General features: G+C 34.0%; 1 protein-coding gene across 2 annotated transcripts in view; it reads left to right on the forward strand.

Annotated features, from left to right (window-relative positions):
• Nucleotides 1-25,161, forward strand: part of PARP8 (poly(ADP-ribose) polymerase family member 8) — a 174,794-nt gene that overhangs the window by 125,176 nt on the left and 24,457 nt on the right. For both annotated transcript variants that reach the window (XM_064375965.1, XM_021670207.2), the window contains exons 12-16: nt 2,747-2,872; nt 3,396-3,960; nt 5,527-5,577; nt 5,679-5,774; nt 21,171-21,263. In XM_064375965.1, the coding sequence (XP_064232035.1) occupies nt 2,747-2,872; nt 3,396-3,960; nt 5,527-5,577; nt 5,679-5,774; nt 21,171-21,263 (931 nt within the window). The remainder of the gene's footprint in view (nt 1-2,746; nt 2,873-3,395; nt 3,961-5,526; nt 5,578-5,678; nt 5,775-21,170; nt 21,264-25,161) is intronic.

Here is a 25,161-nt window from a genome sequence, read left to right on the forward strand (position 1 = left end):
GTCAAAATAACCTGAAAGAAAAAATACATAATGTATTTTCTCATGGCTGACCTGACACAGATACAGTGGTCGGTCTTGCACAGGGTACCGTATCATTCAAAACCTCAGCATATCACAGACAATGTAAATAATCTTCGACTTTATATGACTTTATGTTGAATCTGCACTGATCAAACCTTAGTTGTTTTTAAGGAGAGAAAACATTGCAAATCTTCAGTTTTCCCTTAAATATATGTACAACATAAAATTAGGTATAAATTCTTCATATGTATAGTTCCACATTTATAAAACCAAATTCAATTTCCAACTTAAGTGCAAATCAAAATAAAATACTTGAAAATCACATTAATACCATTAATTTGGTTTATGATGTTATTTTGCTAAAGCTGTTACACCACCACAATTTGAATATAATACTGGCTGCTCTAGTACATAGTTCTTTTGAAATCAACATGTACAAAATTATGATGTCATCCCTATGTACTTGCTTTTTTCTGCTACACTGGAACCTTTGTTTACATAGTTGGCTGTGACATCATCTGCTCCTGACCTGATGCAAATGTATACTTCACCTTGAATTTTTTTTCTTTTCTTCCCCCTACCATCAGCCAATCACTGGCAATGATAGTAGTTTCTTTTGGTACCAGCGCAATAGTAAACACAAACTCAAATGTAAATATTGAAGTCCCTTCATTGTTCTCTGTTGTAAGGAGGTGGTTGTTATATCAAATGTGCTCATATGTACACTCCAGGTTACTTCTGAAATGAAACGCAACATTGAATGTCTTTTAGAAAACACTTAACTTCTTTTGCATCCAAGAACAACTAGGAACCTGGGTATCCAAGTTTAAGAATTACCGATTTTAGATGTGAATTCACATCTACGTTAGGATCACCTTAGGATCCTAATGTAACATAAAAGTGGGAAAATTTGTACATTTTGGTCATATTTCATTTTGACCTGTTTCTTTTTCTGTTCCACTTAGCTTATCAAGATTAGGCAAGCACTTGCTGACTGTCTTCGAGAATGGTGCACAGAAGTAGCAATTTTTTTATGGGAAGAAAATCTAACTCTGCTTGATACAAAGAGTTGTGTCAATGGAGATTTCCAATTAGGCGCAGGGAGAAATGATGATCTTATTATTACATTAAAATCCTGCTGAAATTTTGGGTAAACAAAATTCAAACATAAATAAATAAAATGTTTCTTGTGCTGACTGAGAGAATTTACTGTGAATTTGGAATCATGGCATCCCTTATTGCAGTTTACCCTCTTTTTCTTACCACTTCCACTGCTAAAAGGACTCCAAAATAATTCTGTATGTAACTGTTTCTTCTCCTGAACTTATCAAAACTAGCAGAAGAAAGCCTAAGTAATACACTTTCTGGTGATCACAGTTAGTTTGTTAAGACCTGAAGGATCTTGAGAACTTAGTAACTGGCCTCATGCTAACAGTCACTTTTGTCTTTTTTGAATAACGTGTAATACATATCAAAACCTATATTTGAAAAGATACTTACTGTTGCCCTGTCACTTGTGCCTATGCTAACTTGGGCAGATTTCATTACTTATGAAGTGTGTGGAATAACAGTTACTTGCTGGGGATACTCTGAGAATCAAAGGGAAAAATGTATATATAACATTTCTGTTTTACTCTGTGACATATTGTGAGTGGTAAACAAATATTGGCATCATTTTCCTGATCCCAAAGCAATGTATTAGAAATAACTGATAAAAGCATGAAAAACAGGCTATCCTGAAGTTATTTTTGAAGGAAAAAATGTTTAATTTATTGCATGCTTGATGTTTAATTGTAAAATTTTATGTCTACTGAAGTATTAGTGTTGAGGGCCACTGCCATGTGGAAAATGGAGATACAGAGACGCCATCCAAACCTGGGACCTCTCTCAGGAAAGAACACTGTGTCCAAGTCCACAGTTGACATTCCAGAATTCTTTACCATGAAACACTGAGGGAGCGATTTTGACATAGAAAATATTGAGATTAGGAGTTACCAACCTCCTGCCTTATGATATTAACTAAAATTTAAGGATACCCAGTTTTTAAAATATAGTATGATATTAACTAAAATTTAAGGATACCCAGTTTTTAAAATATAGTATTTTAAAGGTGAATGGCTGGGTTGAAGATATAATTTCTGACCACATATTTCTACATAGAGCCAGTTCTGTGTGTTTTCTTTTTATATACGATTTTATAGTTGTATTTTGCTTTTCTTTTCATGAAGAAGATATAGAAGCAAGTCAAGTAAAAAGAAAATGGCTTTACTTCTATCTTAATAAATAGCATTAAAATTAGCAACAAATAATTTCTTAAAAATTGAATTTCTAGCACCAAAAAAAATTTAAAAAAAATTTTTTTTTTGGCCACTTCAGCTCAGGTTGTTGATCCTAAATGCAGTCTTTATAATTCTCTTTATATCTTCATTCTTCTACCATTTGGATTATCATATCCTGGTAATATTATAATTTAATTGTTTAAATAAATTGTAATCATTATCACTTACTGTGATATAACTAGTCACAGTAAAGTTCTGGTAATTTGCTATGTGTATGTGATGCTATCCTACATATGAAAAATTTAGTATTGTTCTAAATTAGCATCTTACTGATTTCTGTGTGTTTATTTTTATTTGATAAATGCATTTTCTACATAATAAATATAGTAACATTAGTTGAAATTGCCTTGGAATGGTGATAACAGAATTACCTTTGGATTTGACAGAATCATGCAGACGTTTGTTACACAGCAGTGGAAACAGAGCAAAGAAAAATCCAATTGCCTGCACAGTAAAAAGTTGTCAGAGAAGAAAGTGAAGTCTCCCCTGCATTTATTTTCTACTTTGCGCAGGTTGGTAACAGGCAACTTCATCATTATCTTACTAAATGCTGAGTGTGTGATATAGTTCATGCTTACAGCATTCCTTCTATAGTATTGACATCTGTTTATTTTCTTTATAACTTTGAAGAAAAGACTGAGTTAGATGCATTCCATCAAAAACATATTCATTTGTACGTCTTGAGTTTTTATTAATATTTATTTAACATTGGTCAAATTTTCTAACATTAAATTCTTTGCTTTCTAATTACCTAGAGTTTTTCCTACCAAAATTAGTTTCATTACAGGGCTGTGGGATAGATAGGAGGGAAAAACATCTTAGAATCTTTCTTTTGCTTTTCAGGAAAAATGGGATTCAAGTCCTGTGATCATTCTGCACATACCTTTGATTTCAGTTTTAACTGGGTCGGCCATATTAGTATGAGGTGGTAGAACATTTATAGCACAGTCAGGTTGAGTTTGAGCTTGACAGGCATTCTTCGTGGTCTGCTATACCTGTAATTTGCCTTGTATTAATTCTTGTTCAATTTTGAAGGTCGCCAAGTTATCCTCCCCCTGGTTGTGGTAAAAGCAAATCCAAACTGAAATCTGAGCAGGATGGAATCTCCAAAACGCATAAGCTGCTGCGGAGGACTTGTTCCAGCACAGTGAAGACTGATGATATGTGCGCCACAAAGTCACACAGGACCTTTGGCCGCTCCCTGTCCAGCGATCCCAGGGCTGAACAGGCTCTGACAACAATTAAATCGCACAAACTTTTGAACCGTCCCTGCCCTGCAGCTGTTAAGTCAGAGGAATGCCTCACTCTAAAGTCGCATAAACTATTGACTCGATCTTGTTCTGGAGATCCGCGATGTGAGCACAACACAAACTTGAAGCCCCACAAACTGTTAAGCAGGTCTTACTCTAGTAATCTCAGAATGGAAGAATTGTATGGACTGAAAAATCACAAATTGCTCAGCAAATCCTACTCCAGTGCCCCCAAGTCATCCAAAACTGAGCTTTTCAAGGAACCTAACGCAGAGGGCAGGAGGCTCTCTCTTACCTCAGGGCTTATTGGTATCCTAACACCATCTTCATCTTCATCTTCTCAGCCTGCTGTGCGTAAATATTTTCATCTTGAGTTCTTAAATGTTAGCTAAGGTGCAGTAGAATTTTTTCTTTCTTGTAAGATCTGGTGGAGAAATGAAGCAAAACTTTGTTTTAATTTATCTTTTTTTTTCTTTTTGGATATTGTTTTACCTACCACATATTTGCGACTGGCATTGAAATGTCAGTTTTGATTCTGAAAAACAAATAAATGTAGCTACTGATTTGAGGTCCAGCCCAAATTCTCGTCATGGCAGCAAATGCTACTAAAAACAGAAGGAAGTGCATTAGATTCACAAAGCCTTTACTTATTAAACAAACATTTAATTTTAATGTTTTATTAAGTAGGTGTATCTAATCTCTGGTCTTCTCACATGAGTAGTGGAGAACCACATTTTTTCTTGTGGGTAAACTGAGAGTAACTTCCTTTCAATTATATGTAAGAGAACTTTGCTCATGCATGTGGCTACCTGTGGAGAGAGGCAACATTTACCACTTTATCCCAGAGCCTCACTGAAAGTTGTTCTTGGTGTCCATTCTATACTGAAGTCACTTTATGCTGGAGCTGCTTTTGGGGAACGTGGGATCAGAAGATGACTTTAATAATTTTAGTCCTTATGACGGTATTTATCAAGAATAACTTACACAAAATTTATCACTAGCATGATTGGCATGATAGCCAATTTCACGCTAGTGGTAAATGCATAGACCTATCTTATGTATATTATTAACATATTCAAAATAATTGACGAAAAGTTTTGTTGCCTTTTGCTAAATATATTATGTGTGTTTGTTGGGGGTATGTGTTTAGCTCTAACCATTAATGTGTATTCACTCAGCAAGAGATGAAATTGAAAAAGATAAGATACTATTTTAGGAAAGTAATGTTATTCTTATATAGGTTTATTTCTAAATTTAAACTGTAAATTGCACTATTGATTTTATGAAAATTTGAGTATGTTGTCAATTTCACATGAGCATCCTGGAAGCCCATTCCTACTCAAAGATAAGTTTTAAGGACATAGAGAAAATAATGTAGAACAATTACATAGTGGAATGTTTCCCATGTTAATTTCATCCAAGAAAGATCATTTCAGATATTCTGTAAAAGAAAATGCCTTAATGACCTCTTATATGGCTAAGCATAATATATAGTTTTCTGTTATGACACTTTCAGTAGCTATCTAATATTTCTTTGGAGGAATAATTGTATCTGATTGTAAAATAAGACTGAAGTCCCCTAATGAAGAGAGATAAACATTTACTGATTTGTAGCAGAGGAAATGAATTTTCTTTTTTTGGTCATGTAAAGGTGCCAGTCATTTTTGCTAGAAGATCAGCAACTAAGAATGCTATTCATTTACTGTAGGCAAAAATTGCATTGGTAATGATAGAAAAGGGTATTTATACTAGAGTGAATAAAAACATTTTTAAATTTTGATGTCATCACCAGTGACTCAATTCATATTTTGTGTGATCTTAGATCACTTTTGTATTCACTATTGCAAAGAGTAAAAGACTGTGATTTATACATTTTTTAATTTAAAAAATTGCATTTTTTTACTTTGCTTTTTCAGCCAAATGGTGCAAAATGCATTCCAATACGAGACCGCGGCTTCCTGGTGCAGGTATGAGCCAAAACTCTATCCATTGTAGAAATATTTTGGTTCTTACTGGGTTTTTAAATCATGTATGAGCTTGACTTATTTTTCCTTACTGTTTTATTCAGACAATTGAGTTTGCTGAACAGCGGATCCCTGTATTGAATGAATACTGCGTGGTTTGTGATGAGCCACATGTGTTTCAAAATGGCCCTATGCTTAGGGTAAGTTCTTATTGATAGAATGTTAGTGTTGGTTTAGAATATGGAAATATAGAAAAGGTTTGAAATACAAAAATAAGTAAATATATGCAGTTTAAAGCAAATACTCTTTATTGAGCAAATTATTTACGTGTAATTTTGACAAAATGAATTAGTATTCTAAAGTAGTCTGTGAAAGAATGGTTAGTTTGATATTAGGAAAATGTTTCTTATTATGTTTTTTACATATGTTTATCTAACAGCTGTTTATCCATCTATACCTGTATAACATTAAGCATTTGAATTGTGGAATTTAGAAGAACTAGTGTTTACAAGGATGCTTAGGCAGTGTTCCTTCGAAACTTCACAATTTAAGATGCTTAATACAGAAAGGAGAGTCTAGGTCCTCTGCCATTTAAAAGAGGTACACAGTAGTAGAGAGAGGATCAGAATCAAGATTTCCAAAAATGCTAACATCCTGACACATTTGGGACATTATCAAGGGAGTGTGAAAGTAAGAATCAGTTTATACATGCATTTTGGGGAGAACTATTCAATTTAAAAATTTTTTTTTTGCAAATTTTTATTGTTAAAATTTAACATGTCACTACATAAAATATACAATTCAGTGGTTTTTCATATATTCACAATATTATATAACCATTACCACTATTTAATTCCAGATAGTGGAATTCTCATTACCCCGAAAAGAAATACCCTAACTTTTAGGAGTCACTCCCAATGTCTGCCTCCTATCATTTCCCGGCAATTACGAATCTGTGTTCTGTGTCTATGGATTTGCCCATACTGGATATTTTACATGAATGAAATTGTACAATATGTGATCTTTTGTTTCTGACTTGTTTCACTTACTATAATGTTTTCAAGGCTCATCCATGTAGCATGTGTCGGTACTTTTATTTCTTTTTATGGCAGAATAATATATATTTTGTAGATATACCACATTTGTTTATCTTTTCATTAGTTAATGGAATTGCTAGAACAAATGTTAACTCTGTTTAACTTTTTGAGGAACAGCCAAACCTGTTTCAACAGTGGCTGCAGAATTTTACATTTCCACTGACAACGTATGACAGTTCCAGTCTCTATACATCCTCCCACGTATCATTCTACATTTATTAATATTGTTTAAATTACAGCCATGCTACTATGTGTGAAGTAGTTTCTCATTGTGGTTTTCTTATGCACTCCTCTAATGACTAACTAAAAGATGCTAAAATATTTTGATTTTCTGCTAAATAGATTTTGAACATCTTTTCATGTGCTTATTGGCCATTTGTGTATCTTTGGAGAAATGTCTATTTAAACCCTTTTTCTATTTTTAAATTGGGTTATTTGTATTCTTATTCATGAATTGTAGGAGTTCTTTCTGTATTCAGAATACATAATACTTTCTCCTATTTTATGGTTTGTCATTTCATTTTCTTAATAGTATTAAAAGAATTTAATAATTTAATAATTATTAAATAAAATTTAATAATTTTGGTGAAGTCTTATTTATCAATTTTTTTTGTTACTTGTGTTTTTGATGTTGCGTCTAAAAAGTATTTGCCTAATTCAAAATCACACAGTACACTTATGTTTCCTTCTAAAAATTTTATAGTTTATGTCTTACATTTAAGTCACATTACTTTTTGAGTTAATTTTTATATATGGTGTTAGGTTGGGGTCCAAAGTCATTCTTTTGCATGTAGAGACCCAGTTGTCTCAGCGCCATTCTTTGAAAAGACTATTTTTTCTCTACTGAATGATCTTGACACCCTTGTTGAAAATTATTTGACTCTAGATGTTTTGGTTTATTTCTGGACTCTCAAGTCTTTCTCCACTGATCTGTATGTCTGTCCTTAGGCCAGTACCACATTGTCTTGATTAATGTTGCTTTACAGTAAGTTTGAAATCAAGAGGCATAAATCCTCTTTGTTTTTCTTTTACAAGATTGTGTTGACTGTTTGGGTTCTCTTGCATTTCTATATCAATTCTGTGGTTCACTTGTCCATATCTGCAAAAAGACAGCTGGACTTTTGATAGAGTTGCATTGGAATTGTAAATCGGTTTGAAGACTATTGCCATTGACCACAGACTGAATGTGTCTCCCCAAAATTCATATATTGAAATCCTAACTCCCACGTGATGATGTTAGGAGATGGGGCCTTTGAAAGGTGATTAGTTCATGGGGTGGTGTCCTCATGAACAGGAATAGTGCTTTTATAATAGAGCACAGAGTGCTCTCTCACTCCTCTACCATGAAAGGACACAGCAAGAAGATTAATTGGTGGCCTTACTGTCATCCTGGTCTATGAATCAGCAGATGGTCCCTCGAGGCACTGAATCTCCTGACACCTTTATCTTCCCAGCCTTCAAAACTGTAAGAAATAAATATTTGTTATTATAAGCCACCTAGCACCCAGCCTGTGGTATTTGATTATAGCTGCCTGAATAGACCAAGACATCATCTTAACAATATTAACCTTTCCAATTCTTGTACACCAGATCGTTTTATTTATTTAGGCATTTAAAATTTTCTTTCAATGCTATTTTGTAGTTTTCGGTATTCAAGTCTTACACTTCTTTGGATGAGTTTGTTTTTAAGCATTTTATTATTTTTGATGTTACTGTAAATTAAGTTGCTTTATTTCATTTTCAAATTGTTCTTTGATATTATATAGAAATAGAAGTTATTTTTGCATGTTAATCTTTTATCCTGCAACATTGCTGAACTTATTTATTAGCTCTATTAAGTTATTTTTGGATTCTTTCATGTTTCTCTATATAAAATCACGTCATTTGCAAATAGTTTCACTTTTCCTTTTTAATAAGGATGTTGTTTATTACTTTTCCTTATCTAATGTACTTGACTGGAACCTTCGATACAAGATTGATTAGAAATGGCAAGAAAAGAAATTTTCATCTTGTGATTTAGAGGGAAAATGTTCAGTCTTTCCCTATTAGTTGGGGATTTTTCTATTTTTTTATTTATTTTTTTAAGATGGAGTTTTGCTCTTGTTGTCCAGTCTAGAGTGCAAAAGCGCCATCTTGGCTCACCGCAACCTCCGTCTCCCAGGTTCAAGCAATTCTCCTGCCTCAGCCTCCCAAGTAGCTGGGATTACAGGCATGTGCCACACGCATCACTAAATTTGTATTTTTAGTGGAGACAGGGTTCTTCCATGTTGGTCAGGCTGGTCTCAAACTCCTGACCTCAGGCGAGTCTGCCTTGGCCTCTCAAAGTGCTGGGATTACAGGCATGAGCCACCATGCCTGGCCTGGAGATTTTTCTTAGATGCCCCTTATCAGGTTGACAAAAATCCATTTCTAGTCCTAGTTTGTTAGGTGGTTTTATAATCATGAAAACAGTTTTGTCTGTTTTTGTTTTTCTGTGTCTCTTGATATTACTATATTTTTCTTTTATTCTATTAATATGTTGTATTATGCTGATACTTAAATATGTGCTAACAACTATATGGGCCTGGAGATTTCTGTTTTAGATATTTTTGTTGGTGTTGTTGAGACAGGGGTCTTACTCTGTTGCTCAGGCTGGAGTGCAGTGATGCAAACATGGGTCACATCAACCTCAACCTTCTGGGCTCAAGTGATACTCCTATTTCAGCCTCCTGAATAGCTGGGACTACATATACATGCCACCATGTCCGGCTAATTTTTAAAATTTTTTGTAGAGATTGGGTCTTGCCATATTGCCCAAGCTGGTCTTGAACTTCTGGGCTCAAGGAATTCTCCTGCCTTAGCCTCCCAAAGTGCTAGGATTACAGGTGTGAGCCAACACACCTGGTGAAAAATTTGTAATTTATGAATTCAATTTCTTTATTAGTTATATGGCTATTCAAACTATCTATTTTATTTTGAATGAAATGTGATAGTTTGTGCTTTTAGAGGAATTGGTCCATTTTGTCTCAGATGTCAAATTTGTGTGAGTAATTTATTAGCGTATTCTCTTATTATCCTTTTGATGTCTGCAGAGTTTTAGTGCTACCCTTCATTTCATTCCTGATGTTGAACATTTGTATCATCCCTCTTTCTGTCAGTTGTGCTACAGGCTTGTGGATTTTATTTACCTTTTCAAAGAACAGATTCTTTGTTTCACTGAATATCTCTATTTCTTCTTTCAAATTCATTTATTCTTTCTTACCATTATGCAAGTGGGGGTATTGAAGGTTCAACTGTTATTGTTGAATTGTTTGTTTTTTCTTCAGTTCTTTCAGTATTTGATTTATGTATTTTGGGAAATCTATTGCTGGATGCATACATGTTCATAAGTGTTTTATCTTCTTGATGTTTTGACTCTTTTTTCCTGTCTTTCTCTTGAGACTTGAAGCAATTTTTGTCTTCAAGTCTCATCTGATATTAGTGTAGCCATTGCAGCTCTCTATTGGTTATCATTTACATGGAATATCTTTTTCCATGCTTATGTTTTTAACCTATTAATGTCTTTAAAACTAAAGTGAATCTCTTGTTGATAGCAAATTGTTGATACTGTTTTTAAATCCTTGCTAATCTTTGTACTTAAACATAATTACTAATAAGGAAAGACTTCCGCTTTTTTGTTATTCATTTCCTATTTGTGTTATATCTATTTTTGTTCTTCTGCTTCTCCCTTACTGCCTTCTTTTGTGTGTTTAATAGGTATTTTCTAGTGTACCATGTTGAAGCTTTTCAGTTTTTCTTAGTGACTGCTCTAGGGATTACAATTAACATCGTAATTTCTAAAAATCGAGTTTGGATTAATACCAACCTTTTTTTTTTTTTTTTTTTTGTTAATAAGAGACAGGATCTTGCTCTGTCTTCTTGACTGGAGTGCAGTGGTGCTGATCATAGTTCACTGAAGCCTCCAACTTCTGGGCTTAAGTGATCCTCCTGCCTGCCTCACCCTCTCATGTCTCATGTAACCAGGACTGGAGTTACAAGCCTCTATGCCTGACTAATCTTTAAAAAAGTTTTTTGTAGAGATGAGCTTTCATTACGTTGAGCAGGCTAAAGTCCTGGCCTCAAGCAATTCTCCCTCCCCTTCCTTCCAAAGTATTGAGATTATAGGCATGAGCCACTGTACCAAGATTTAATAATATATAAAAACTTTGCTCCTGCATAGCTTCAACTCCACTCCCAGAGTGGAATTACATATAAATGCTGTTATATATATAAATATGTAAGTCATATCTTTATATTATGTGCTCATCAACATAAATTTATGATTATTGCTTTACGCAGTTGTTTTCCAAACCAGAAAACAAAACAGGAAAAAGAAATTCAAAGTCAAATATATCAATGTATTATATATATGTTTAAAATGTAAAAAACATATTTGCGTGCAATTCTTTATATTTACCTGTATGTATGGTTACCTTTACCCAAGCTCTTTATCTCTTTGTGAGGACTATGTAGTGTACTTTCTATTTTAATCTGAAGAACTCCCTTTATTATTTCCTGTGGGAAATCTCTGCTAATGATGATCTCTGATGGTTTTTACCTGGGAATGTTTTAATTTCTCCTTTATTGTTTGAAGAATAATTATGCTGAATATAGAATTCGTGGTTGAAAATTTTTGTGTGTGGTGGAGGGGGATTTGTGCTGTTTTCAGCATTTTAAATATGTTATCCTGCTGCCTTTAGGTATTCATGTTTTCTGATGAAAAACGACCTATTTTCTTATAGAGGATTCCTTATTATGTGATGACTCACTTCTTTGGCTGCTTTCAAGATTTCTTCTTTGTCTTTGGTTTTTGGCATCTGGATTATGGTGTGGCTAATTGCCTCTTTAAATTTATCCTATTTGGAGTTAATTGGGTTTCTTGGAAGTATAGATTAATTTTTTAAATAAAATTGAGATGTTTTAAGCCATGTTTATTCAAATATTCTTCTTGCAATTTTACTCTCCTCTTTCCTTCTGGAATTTAGCTGTATATATGTGTGTTTGATGGTGCCCCATAGATCTCTTACACTTTGTTCACTTTTTTGTTTTTTTTTTTTGTTCTTTGTTCTTCCTTAGATTAGATAATCTCAATGGACCTATCTTCAAGTTCACTGACTTTTTTTCTGCCTACTCAAATCTGATTTTTTATTTCAGTTGTTGTACTTTTCAACTCCAAAATTTATATTATTTTTATAAATTCTATATATTGATACTCTCTGTTTGTTGACATTGTCTTTCCTTCAGTTACTTAGATATGGTTTTCTTTAGCTCTTCAACATTTTAAGTATAGCCAATTTAAAGTTTTTGTCTAGTAAATTTAACATCTATGCTTTCCTTGGGACCCTTCCTATTAGTTGCTTTATTTTTGAGACAGAATCTTGCTCTTTTGCCAGACTGGAGTACAGTGGCATGATCTTGGCTCACTGCAATCTCTACCTCCCAGGTTCAAGCAATTCTCCTGCCTCAGCCTCCCGAGTAGCTGGGATTACTGGAATGCACCATCACATCCAGATAATTTTTTTGTATTTTCATTAGAGACGGGGTTTCACCGTGCTGGCCAGGATGGTCTCAGTCTCCTGACCTTGTGATCCGCCTATCTCGGCCTCCCAGAGTTCTGGAATTACAGGTGTGAGCTACTGCGCCTGGCCCTTATTAGTTGCTTTTTACCCTGTGTATAGGCCTTACTTTCTTGTTTCTTTGCATGCCTCTTATTTATTTATTTATTCATTTATATTGAAAACTGGACATTTTGAGTATAACAATGCTGGAACTGTGGGATTTAAATCTCAGCCAAACTGTTTTGGCAGGCTTTTGACTTCATTTCTGCTTGTACAGAGCCTTGAGATTAGCCAGAGGTGAGATTTAAGGCCTTCTGACGTTTTTCTTGAGTGTGCACACAGTCATAGGCAACCATCTGGGCTTTGGATTTTCAGGAATATATATTAATTTTTCATAGTCCTTATCGACAGACATCTCTTTTCCTAATCTTTTCTTCTAAGCTTTTTGGTTATTCTGTTGTTTGTCTCAGTTGTTATCTGTTGCCTCATACAACTAAAACATTTACTAAAACATTTACTGTAAATGTTTTCAATCCCCACTCTAGGTAATGGATTAGTACTGGGTGAGTTCCAAGTCAGGCAGAAATAAAGACAAGTGTTTTCAACTTGTCTTCCAGAGAACTATCAGACAGCTCTTTGTGAATCAGTTCCATTCTGCTCCTTCTAGTATTAGAAATACAGGCTATTGTTTTTAAGGCTACCTGAGCTGATGAATGGAAGATTAGACTAGGGTGCATTTAACCCTTTTCCCTTGTGTCTCAGACTTGTCAGCGGCGCATACGGCTACAGGGTTTACCCCAAGATAACTTTGCCATGAAATATCTCACGTTTATTATTATTTCTGCATGGTTCTAGTATATCTACTTAGGAAAAAAAGACATTATTTTACTTACAGCATTTTGGTTTTAGTAGTGGTATTTCCATTTACAAAATATGGTAGTAATGCTTGATTGCTGAAAATGTCAGATCCTAAAAGGCATACCACTTGTACGTGTTAATGTTAACATTGTTCTGGAACAGTTGTTGGCTGAAGACTCATTTGATGAATCTGATTTTTCAGAAATAGATGATTCTTATGATTTGGACAGTTCTGATGTTAGTTCTGTTTAGAAATAGCTCCAACAACAGTTTTTATATTTTATTTTCACATTGAAAATCAGATTTGCTTCAAGCCTCAAAGAGCATGTTTATGTAGAATTAAATAAGCGCTGGCAACGAGCCGCACTTTTTTTTTCCAAAACAGAAAAAGGGTTAAATGTCACAAGTTTTGCAATTCTTACCAAGATTCAGCTGTTTGTCCTGAGTAAATACTCCTTGGGTTGCTGCAAGTTTTTAAATTAATTTCCGGAATACCAGAAGAATTGACTCAGGCCATTTTTACCAGTTTCTATTAAAGATTTTATAGAGACGTGAAAGTCTGGGTTCCTCACTAATCCCTTTTTGCTGTTAACATTCCTTATTTCAAAGTTTTAAACAAGCAAGTACATTGTACTGGTTCTACATAGTATTCAAGGTCCAGCTTTTGAGTTAAGAAATAATAACTTATTTATGTAGATAAATATGGACATAATGGTTGAGCTAATATCTATCATAGTTGACAGAGGAAGAAGATAATTGAGGGTTGTGTGCCAGGCACTGTGGGTAGATATTTGGCATATTTTTTTTATTTGATCCTCACCAAACTTGTGATTTAGGTACTTTTGCTTCCATGCTGCAAATAAAGAGACTAAGATTTATAGAAGTCAAGCAGTTTGTTCAACACCACCCAGAATATATAGGTAGAATCTTGGCTTTGAACCTAATCCTGTCTGACTTCAAAACTTTATCACAAACACTTAATTTAACATTTTATAAGTAGAAGACACCATGCTAGATTCTGTTACACTTTTTAAAAGAAGCCTGTCTTGCCCTTTGGAATATGTTTGAAAAGATAAAACACAAAACTTGGAAAGCAAAAATGTTATTAGAACTTTTTTTCTGTCAATATTTATACTTTTAAAAAACATTCCTTGTAGCCATTTAAGAATGCAATCATCTGTCAAATATTTTATTTTATTTGCTTAAGGGAAACAATCCATGTGCTATTTTTTTGCCAGCCAACTTTTCTCTCAGGGTATAATGTTATTCTGAAACCTAAATCAACTAAATCAGCATTTAATTATGAAATTTTGTCATTTCCATGGGATACAGGGAGAATTCTGCGGTCATCTCAACCTGCCCCACTTAGGTGCTGTGTTTTCACTTTGTCAGTGCTTACCTTGGTATTGATCTATTGCTTGCTCCATAGCAATGCCATTTCTACCACAAAAGATAATAGTAATGTTATCAAAAGTAAATGCTTTTTGCATGTTTTTTTTTATGTAATCTGGGTGTTCAAAGTCTTTATGTGGATTCTCAAATGTAATCCTCTTAATAACTCTTTGAGATATGTATTATTACTATCCCCACTTTATAGATGAGGAAAATAGTAATTTGTTCAGTGTTACTGTGCTAGTAAGTAATAGAAATAGGATTCTAATACGGACAGAACGGCACTAGGCAGAGGTTCTTCCTCTTGACTTGTGGACTTAAATTGACTACATTTATGTTTTGGAAATGTACTACATAAATTGTTGGGAGTTCACTGTTTGTGGTTTAATTGCGGGCAATTCATTCCCATAGCAAGTAGTGGAAATTATAGTTACTATTAGTATTCTTGATGTCTCACTCCAAATTTTGTTTGACTTTATCTATATCTGCAACAATGACTATTGCTGTCTTTCTAAAAGTGGCCGTGCTTTTATATAAGCAAGAGAGAAAGCATTTTCTAAATTAATACAGATGATTATCAAATGGTTTATTGTTGCTGTGATACAGACTGATACCTAAGGAAATCGGAAAACTTTCTTAAATAAGATAAGTGACATAGGAAATCAGATCAGGAAATGAAAATTAAAGAAACTTTATGTTGAAAGGAAGAAAGGTAAACACAGGAAGAACTACCTCTTGATTCTGTGAAACAGTGGCTTTACCTAAGTTGGTCCCCCTTATTTTTTTCTGTATGTTACTTATATTTACATTGCAATATATTTTGCAATAAATTTGAGTAATGTATTAAAAATATATATATAATTTCCTGTGGGATATTAACCAATTAACTGATTCATTGACCATTATTCATTAGATATGACATATTACAGACTGCAATAAGTCCCAGAGACATAAAGAGGGTAAGTTATAACCCATTGGTGATTAAATAGGTTAGATAAAACTCAGGTTTCTATAGAATTCTATGCCTATTGTTTTAGAGATCCTTTTTAAATGTAGTCTGTGTCTTCAGGTGTTTTTGAAAAACAAGAAAACAAGGATTTATTGCCAGAAATGCCAGTTTTATCAGCCTCTAAATTCCTAATGCTCTTTTCTTTTAGTTATACTCACCTTAATCACCTAAATTGTGGATCAGTACAGTGATGTGAGCTGCTGAACTCTGCTGGAGAAAACCACATGGTTGTGTGCCCGCATATGAAAGTCCCTGCAAAGCTGGGCTTCTGTCTTTGATACTTGGCAATCTTTCTGTGTGTCCTTGATTAATAGACTTTCTCATTTCCCACATCAACATGTGATATGAGAATTACGATCTCATTCTCTTCTCCTATCATGTGAAATGTCCTGGATTACTTCCTCTGAGTGGTTTGATGAGGCATGAGATTCTAGTCTGGTGATTCCCAAATATGTTTGCATATGTCTATCACCCACTTAGAGTAATCCCCATTCTTACTGAAGCAAAGCCAACTGTGAAACCTGAGAATCTATATTTTTGTGTATCCAGTGTTAGACAGATGTTTGTAACTATGGTTCTTATTTTCCAAGTAAAATTAACAACACTCAGTTATAATTTGGTCTAGTTGTAGGTGTTAACCAAAGAACAGCTGAGGCAGGTCTCAGTCCATAAAGATTTATTCAGCCAGAGTTGAGAATGAGAGATCCAGGGAGATCATAAAAGTGTCTGTGACCCTTTCTCAAGGGGATTTGGGAAGTTCAGTATTTAATGGGGAATTAGCAAGCAGAAGGGAACAAGAGGAGGGGTAAGCAGTGAGGCAAATGGTTACATTCTTATGAGGCTCTGATAAGCTTCAGCAAATCTACATTTTGCATGTGAAAAGAGGGAGTAGAGGAAAAAGTTATGTATTAATCACAGGGTAGGCACAGGGATGTCTCTGGTCTTGATCCTTGCTCTTGCCCTGTGAAGATAAGCTGATAACTGACATTGTCAGGATGAGTTTCAACAGAACTTGGTTTTAGGGCTAGTTTATAGTGGGTATGTCTCCTGAAAGATTCGGGGGATTCAAGGAATTTCCTTATGAGGGAGGCGAGGCCATCTGAGTAGATGTGTGACCTTCTACTGTTGTGGAAACCTGTCTCAAGGGTGAGGCTATGACACCGAGTTGTGAAATTACAGCTATCAGTTTGGGAATAAAAGGAAAGTAGTGTGGCCTGACTCAGTTCCCAAGCTTCACTTTCCCTCTGGCATGGTGAGTTTGGGGTCTCAGTATTTGATTCTGTTTTCTTTCACAAAGACCTCTCCCATGAAAATTCGTGAGAAACTGAGCATGAAGATAAACCTAGGCATATCTCATTTTACCTTCTAAAACAGGTAGGTCTGCTTGTATTTAGACCTGACCTTAATATTTGAAGAATGGATGAAAAAGCACATCCTATTAAAACCCTCCCCCAACCCTCAACATGGAAGTTCAGATATCAACTTCTGAAATGCTAAAATAAACACGCCAAAAAACTTTTAGTTCAAAAACATGATTTTTAAAAAATATATCCAAACTGAATGGAAGTTAGTTTTCATACTCAAACAGCATCTTTAGTTGTATGAGACAAATAGAGACTACTGCGTGTTTAGGCCTAATTAGACCTGATCCTGTCCTATGTGGATCTGCCTTAATTGCTGGTGGATTCTGTCTCTCTTAACGGACAGTAAACCCTTCCTCTCCCTGAGTGTGTGTCTTGACCACAAACAGAACCCAAAGCATTGACTATAAAACCGTAAATACAGAAAATTAAAGGTTTGTAGACTTGTGGTTCTAGAAGATACTCATATAATTTTTCTTACAATTTTTTCAACACCAGTTTTTTAATCAGGAATTTATATTTACTCTGCTTATTTCATTTTTAGTAAGAAAAAACACAGCAATAGTTTTAAACTGTGGATATACAAATAAAAATGCTACTTTATAATATGTCTTAAAGAAGACTATTTTTTATTAAATACTTATCATTGTATACACATTGAATTAAGGCAGTAGAGATAGCTTCTCCAAGCTCCCTTATGTTGTTAATATTTAAGCAGCTTTCCATACCTCAGGGATATTTTTTAAACCTTATCTCACTTCTATTTTTAGCAACTTGAGAGCTAGATATTTTTATTTCCATTTTATAGATAGGAAAATTGAACTGTGCACATGTGCTCCAACAGGAGCAAACTCCACTTTTATCTGTTTTATATACTGGACTTCTGTGAAATGTTTTATTTAACTAAAAAGACCATGGCAAAAAGTATTTGAAAACCACTCACCTACACCATGCTTTTCTCTACATAAATACATAGTTCGATTCTTTAGAGTTGTATTACTTCTATTACCAGTAAAGGATAATTTAAATAAATGGAAAACACAAATTTTCTAAAATACAATTAGGTTTAAAATATTCCTTGGGGCTTAAAACATTTTTTGAAACATGTTTTGTTGCTCAAATTTAAATTGCTTCGATTCAAATAAAGTTAAAAATGTTTTTTTTCTTAGTGAAAAACTTCTAAAATATATCTTATTTTAGGGACACATATTAAATATGTTCCTCATGCTTTTAAATCATGCCTAATGAGTATTCTAAAGCAAATATATGTGTGTTGATAATAGAGGGACTTGTCATGGTTTTACAGTCTAAATTACAGAGGTTAATTGCTTCAAGGCAATATAATATTAAGAATAGGTAGTATTTTACAAACTGAAACTAACAGTTTTTTTGTAAACTCCGAATGAATTAATAAGTAATACAACACTTTGTTTTATTTAGCTACATACTTTGTATTAAGTTATATACAATAAAACATGGCAATACGCTTAACTGATAATAGCTCTTAAAATGACTGTGTGCTATTTTGAATTGATGCTAGCATTTTCTGTGTAAATAACATAGTCATAGTAGAATTTGTCAGGGTGGAGGATTGGGTGGGAATAGGGTAAGGTTAGTCCTACAATGTAACTACTTTTGTGTCTTTCAGGAGGAATGATTCAGTTTCTCTTTCTTGAATAAGATGTTCCTCCTGTTAGCGAAAGAGACATCTAATCACTTAATATAATTTGAGAACTTTCTCTTAGCGCAGCATCTTGTGTTGACACTTTGAACTTCTCGGAAATAAAGTGTGGGTAAATAAGGAAAAGGGAGGATTACTACTCTACAAAAAATAAATATACAAATGCCTCAAAACTAAAGTGATTTATGACTTACATCTTAAATACTGCTGCACCTTCTAGTAAAAATGAGCAAGAGATACAGAATTGTTACTTTATAAATTTACTAGCATTTACTTAGTATGGTGTACGGTATATAAATTAATCACATTATGACCTTCATAGTTGCTGTGTTAGAAAGGAAAGGTAAAATTATTTTTGTAAAAACATATTGCATACTTTTACTTCTTTGTAGTATGATGGCACAGTGTTTTGGTTTTTGTTTCTAAAAAGCAGGTTTTCTAAGGTGCCTGATTTTTGTCTGATTTCCTTCTTCAAACTATTGGAGTAGCAGAATATACCTAGAAATCTGCTTTACACACTTGAGTATGGGAAGAGGGTTACTTTCAACCAAAAACATCAAAGAAAGAAAAGTGTTTCCATGAAGTAATCAAATCATAGCTTTGTCCTGAAGAATGCAGGCATATTATTTAAAATAATTAGTCAGGTGACAAGTCAGTGAAGTTGATTTAGAGCTTTCAAGATTTAAATATAAACAACCAGGGTGGGGGACATTGAAACAAATATGCAGAAAAAGCACCAAAATTTTGCTTATTTGTTATTCGTGATAGAAAATAGAGAGGTCTGGGTGACATTGCCAAAAGTGATTTGCAACAAAGCCAGAAAAGATTGGTGACAAAGTGTGTTGATAGAGATTTATAAGAATAACTGTGTCTACCATGTTTTTCCTTTGCTTTGCAATTTTTCCTGGATTGAAAACTACTTAAACTTTCAATCTCATATAGTAAGATATCTTATCTCATTTTATTTCCATTGTTTAAAACAACAGTTTGGTACTGAACAATGTCTATTGTTATATTCCCTGGAATGTGTGTGTATATGTATTTGCACACACACAAATACACATATTTAGATGATCAAAGTGTAGTTCAAGGTTCAGACAAAAACTAATCGTAACTCACATCAGTAAATGAGCCTTTGGGATTGATGGATTTTAATCACATAAAAGTGATGGTTATTCTATCAGAGTGTTATTAGAAAACAAACTGCCCATTGTGTGTTGTTTACTTCCTCAGTAGCTGGTAAATGAATAAGTTCCCAGGGCCTTTTATGATATTCAAGGTTTATCTTCTCCTTGGGTTCTTGTTTGGGTACTGTTTCATTATATTCAAGCACCAGAATAGCATTTGACACTAGTAAATATGCAGTAAATGGTTGCCACTCTTATTTCAGATCCTACCATGATCTAAGCCCCAGAAAATGAACAAAAGAAGCAATCTGATATCCATGGGGAAAATTGAGGATAAAGCATATACATATGTAGATACACACAAAAAATTGAAGAAGATTTAAAATAAACACTCAACTTAAAGGAAAAGTAGTAGAAATTGAACAGTTTGGTCTATGTATATCTAAATATATATTGTAGAGTGTATAGCTTAAGTCTAGATGAAGAACTTTCTCTACTTCCTCTCATGGTTCTGAAGTTTCTGAAAATGGCATCAAACTGCACTTTTAAGTCTGACAAAGGAAATATATCAATTCATTTTTTTTCTTTAAAATTCTCTTTGGAGCAACATCAACCAGAAACCTTTGTAATTGGTCAGGCTTTCTCTCTATAAAGCCACGCATATGCACCCATTCTGAACATAAAGGATGTTCAGAATGAGGCCATACGTCCCCACTGGTTAAGCAGTAGACCAGTTGGCCTCTGAAAGAAGTGAGCGTAGGAGCAATGGCACTGACAAATGCCTTTTGTCTGCTGTGCAGAGGCACCGTGGATTGCATCGTGTTAGGCTTCATCAGCTACCTAATGCAATGTAACTTGGGAGATAAGATAAATCAGAGGGATGACACCATATTAGATTTGAAAGATGAGAGCTCTTCCAAAGTAATTGCAGAGTGTATATTTCAGTGCTGTTGACTTCAGGAGGTTATTGAAGTCAAAAGTGTTTGTAACAAAATGGGTCTTTCAAGAACTGGGTAGCAAGTAAACAGAATCCCGCTTTTTTTTTTTTTCCAAACAAAATTTCCTAGGAAAAGGTGGAATTCTCCTTTGTATGTTTGTTTTATACAGCTTTCATATTTAAGCTCATTTATTATTATATCACCAGCTTAGGTATTTACATTTTCTATGCATCTCATATGCAAATGTATATTAAAGCATGAGAGATAAATTTTCCTATTTAAGAATATTTTTATCTATTGCTAAATTGTTCTGAGTGTGTCTAAAACTAACTGAAAAGGATTTTTTTAATAATACTTGTGATTCTATATTAGCAAATGACTCTTTACTAGTTGTTACCTAAATTCAAGAAATTGTTTCTTATTAAAGTGGTATTTTTTCCTTTTTAAAAAACACTAAAACTTTGCATTTTCTATTTATTATGTGAAATGTCATGAATTTAATTTTGAAATTGAGAGTTTGAAAAAAGTTTTGTGATTGATTCTCTTTTCTTTTGTAGCCTACTGTGTGTGAACGGGAGCTGTGTGTGTTTGCCTTTCAAACCCTGGGAGTAATGAATGAGGCTGCTGATGAAATAGCAACTGGAGCTCAGGTAGTAACACAGGATACTAATTATTTCTTATTTTGCTTTGAAAAATTGTTCCAGTCCACTAGTTATCTTCATTCTGCTATTCTTTGGGGGAAATTTGTGATAACTTCTTGTTAAGTGGCAAACTGGCATTTGATATTTTTTAAATATAAACTAAATCTCTCTTCATCTAATGTGTGCTTTGTCATTTTGCAATTGCCAAGAAGAGAAATTAAACCAACTTTCTATTGTATGAAAAATAACTGTAATTTCTTCTTACACGGTGGAGATATTGAAACCCTCATGCATGCTTTATGTAAAATTTATTTGTAAAGATATACTGCTATAAAATGGAAGCTAATTTATTTTTAAAACTTAGGTGAAAAGATAAGAGGCCCAATATGTAATAAAAAGAGAACATTCAATTTTACAGTAGCAGTTTTTATGAGATAGGAAGAAAAGCAATCCATCAAAATTTCAAGTTTTTTTCCCCTTAGAGAACCTGACTAAACTACTAATTCATCTGTAAGAAAAAAAAAATCAAAGAAAACCTCTAAAAATTAATGAACGTTAATTAAGAGAGTCTAGACCAACCACATACAGAAACATATTATTTGCTGTGCTATAATGTTTTAACAAAATATAGTATTGGCAGAGAGTGGTATGGCAGATCAATGACAGATTGTCCCCAAAATGGATCAGATTATAAATAATTTAATATATGTTAAAGTAGGTATCACCTCCTCACTTACTAAAGAGTTATTTAGTAAGTAAAGTGGAAACAAATGTCCTGTAACAGGAGATTGAATTGGTTTAGCACTTTACCTTACACTGCGTGTAAAAACAAATTCCAGATAGCTTAATGAATACCTAGTTTTAAAAAAATTATGTACCAATACAAACTATAGGAGAGTAAAATGGAACATGCACAACACGAGGCAGTGCATCAGGCTTATGAAGGCACAACAGTTAAGTAATACAGACGATACCCTAGAATTTAGGAATGTGCACATCCCTGAGCCTCGTCATTTCACTGATTAAAACTGCGATGCCTCCACCTGATGAAATATTTAGGGCAATATTTTTCATGTAATTGAAGTATAAATAAAAAACAAACACAAACAGCAGAATATTAGTTTTATATGATGTGAAAAAAGTGATTCCATAATTAAAATAAACTTCTAAACTATAGCTTTGTATTCCCTGCCCGCAACATGCACACATTTGCATTTTAAAGACTCTGACCATCCCTAAAACTAAGACAATAGCTAGCCTATACTTAGAGGGTTACTAAAACGCATCTGACCATGCAGAGATTTTTTCTTTTTCATCCTTCTTTTTTAAACGTGAAAGGTTTTCTTGTTCCTTGGAAATAATATTGCAAAAAGGAAAAGAAAAAGGCACTTTAATATATGTGATATTTATAGCTATGTAAAAATATTAAAACCTTACAAGGATATGTTGTATAAATATACACGTGTATATTTATATAGATTTATGCATATGCATGTATATCAAAAATTCTTCAAGCACTATACTTAAAAATTAGACATTTCACTTATGCAAGTTTCCCTTTAAAAAAGAAATAAAAGGCTAGAAATAGTAAATGATCAATTAGAAGGAAAAGTTAATATGCTAACAGTATGGTATGTCGATAGAATAATAGTTGGCTTTTTAAAATCGTTGTTACATCTTAAAATTAATGGTTTTGAATAGAAATGAATTTTAAGTTACATAATGATAGATACAAAGCACAAGTATCTGATCAGCTCAATTTAGTGATTTAATTCTAAAGATCAATATCCAAAGATCAGAAAGTTTAATAATTCTACTCCAAAGACAGCATTTTTTTCACACTTTATTTCTTAAAACATGTTCCCCAGTATTCTGGTCATAATTCTAAAGATTAAAACAAAAAGAAACCACCTCAGTAGTCTCATTGCCTCAGTTTACCCCTGCATTTTAAAGTGGTGCTCTAGGGCCTGCAAAGACATTCCTCAGGACCACTGCAGGGGACTCACCTGAACAACGGTGTCCTGTGGTCCAAACAGCTGCCATTCCAGCGCCCCAAATACTACTTCAACAGAACAGTTCCATTTTATTTGTTTAGATATGGGGCTCTCATGTAAGATTTTTTTAAAAATTACTCTTGCAATGTTGGACAATGATTGGTTCATAATTCTGAGTCCTCTTTTTTAGACTACATTGTAGGCTCTTCCTGTAGGTGCCTTTCTTAGTCACATGGACTTTGAGTCAGTAGAAGACTAATGACTAATGACTAAATGTTTCTCATTTGCAAGAGCTTGATGGCCTTTCTTTCACAGAGGGTTGCTCTGCCACTTGAACTGTAGGTAATGTCCTTTGGAGGCACCTGATTCTGTAAATTTACAGACCTTTTTATCTTCGCTCATCAAATGTCCTAATTTTTTTTTTTTGCTTAAACTTAGTATTTCTTTGCATTTCCATCCTAAGTATCTTAGTCAACCTCCAAATTGCTTCTTCAGTTACATTATTCAGTCAAAGAAGGCAGATATATGAGTGTAACTTGTTGCCTAAGGCATGTGTTATATATACTAAGATACTGTTCAGAATCTTTAATTTTAAATTTTGAGAGTGAGGAAATATATTATTTGGTCCAAAAAAAAAAAAAAAAAAAGAAGTCATAGCTGTGTGCTCACTTTTATGTTTTATTTTCTTTTAATTCTTTTTGTTCCCCTCAAGAGAGTCTCATTCCGTCACCCAGGCCGGAGTGCATTGGTTCAATCTCAGCTCATTGTAACCTCTGCCTCCTGAGTGCAAGCGATTCTCCTGTCTCAGCCTCTGTAGTAGCTGGTATTATAGGCACATGCCATTGCACCCAGCTAATTTTTGTATTTTTTTGTAGAGATGGGTTGGCCATGTTGGCCAGGCTGGTCTTGAACTCCTGACCTCAAGGGATCATCCCGCCTCAGCCTGCCGAAGTGCTTGGATTACAGGCATGAGCCACCATACCCAGCCTCTCTTACATTTTTATTTATTATTTATTTATTTTTGAGATAGGGTCTCACTGTGTTGTCCAAGCTGGTCTTGAACTCCTGGGCTCAAGTGATCCTCCTGCCTCAGCCTCCCAAAGTGCTGGGATTACAGGTGTGAGTCACCACCCCCAGCCTTTTATTTTTTAAAGTGGATGTTTTAGTCCATGAAATATTTAGAAAAATTAAGATATGCAAGGGAATATAAATCCAAATTGTATCATAAATGTTTTTCTTCTTCAAAAGTGTAATGCTAGTTTCTGTAACAGATAAACCATAAGGTAGCATTTTGTCATTCACATGCTCCAGTTAGAATGTTTGATGGGCCACTTTCTGTGTGGTGACTGGGGAAACTGGACCCCTTCCATCATGTGGCCCTGCTGTCTTTACTCTATGGCATATAGTAGAGAAAGTGAGGAAGGCATACCTTTCTTCAAATCAGGTCAGCCCCTTTCCACTGATCATCTGGTGAAAGCCAGTCATAAGACCTTATTCGGATCAGATGCAAAGGTGGAAACATCCCTTGCTGAGCAGCTGCTTCCAAGCATTAGCTCTTTGTCCTGAAAGTGAGCAAGGAGTTTGAAACTTTGGTGCATGCCATGTAATTATGCCATAGTAGTTACACTTTTTAAATTAAAGTTAGGCTAGGACATATATTAGCAGAAATATTCTACCGATTACATTTACTACCCATTATTACATTATAATTTACTTCAATACACTAGTAAAAATATTGGTCAAAAATACATGAACTTTTATAAAGCTTAAATTGCATAGTAGGACATAATTTTTAAAGGGTTTTAGTGAGAGTGTATCCATCTGTGCCATTCCCCTTCTCCCTACAAGGTCTCAGAAAAGGCTATGTTATCTTACTGATTCTTCTTTGTCAGGAGTTCTTGTTTGGGTTTTCA

This window comes from Aotus nancymaae, unplaced genomic scaffold, assembly GCF_030222135.1.
Source record: "Aotus nancymaae isolate 86718 unplaced genomic scaffold, 86718_ANA_hifiasm-v0.15.2.pri h1tg000014l, whole genome shotgun sequence".
NCBI classification, from domain to species: domain Eukaryota; kingdom Metazoa; phylum Chordata; class Mammalia; order Primates; family Aotidae; genus Aotus; species Aotus nancymaae.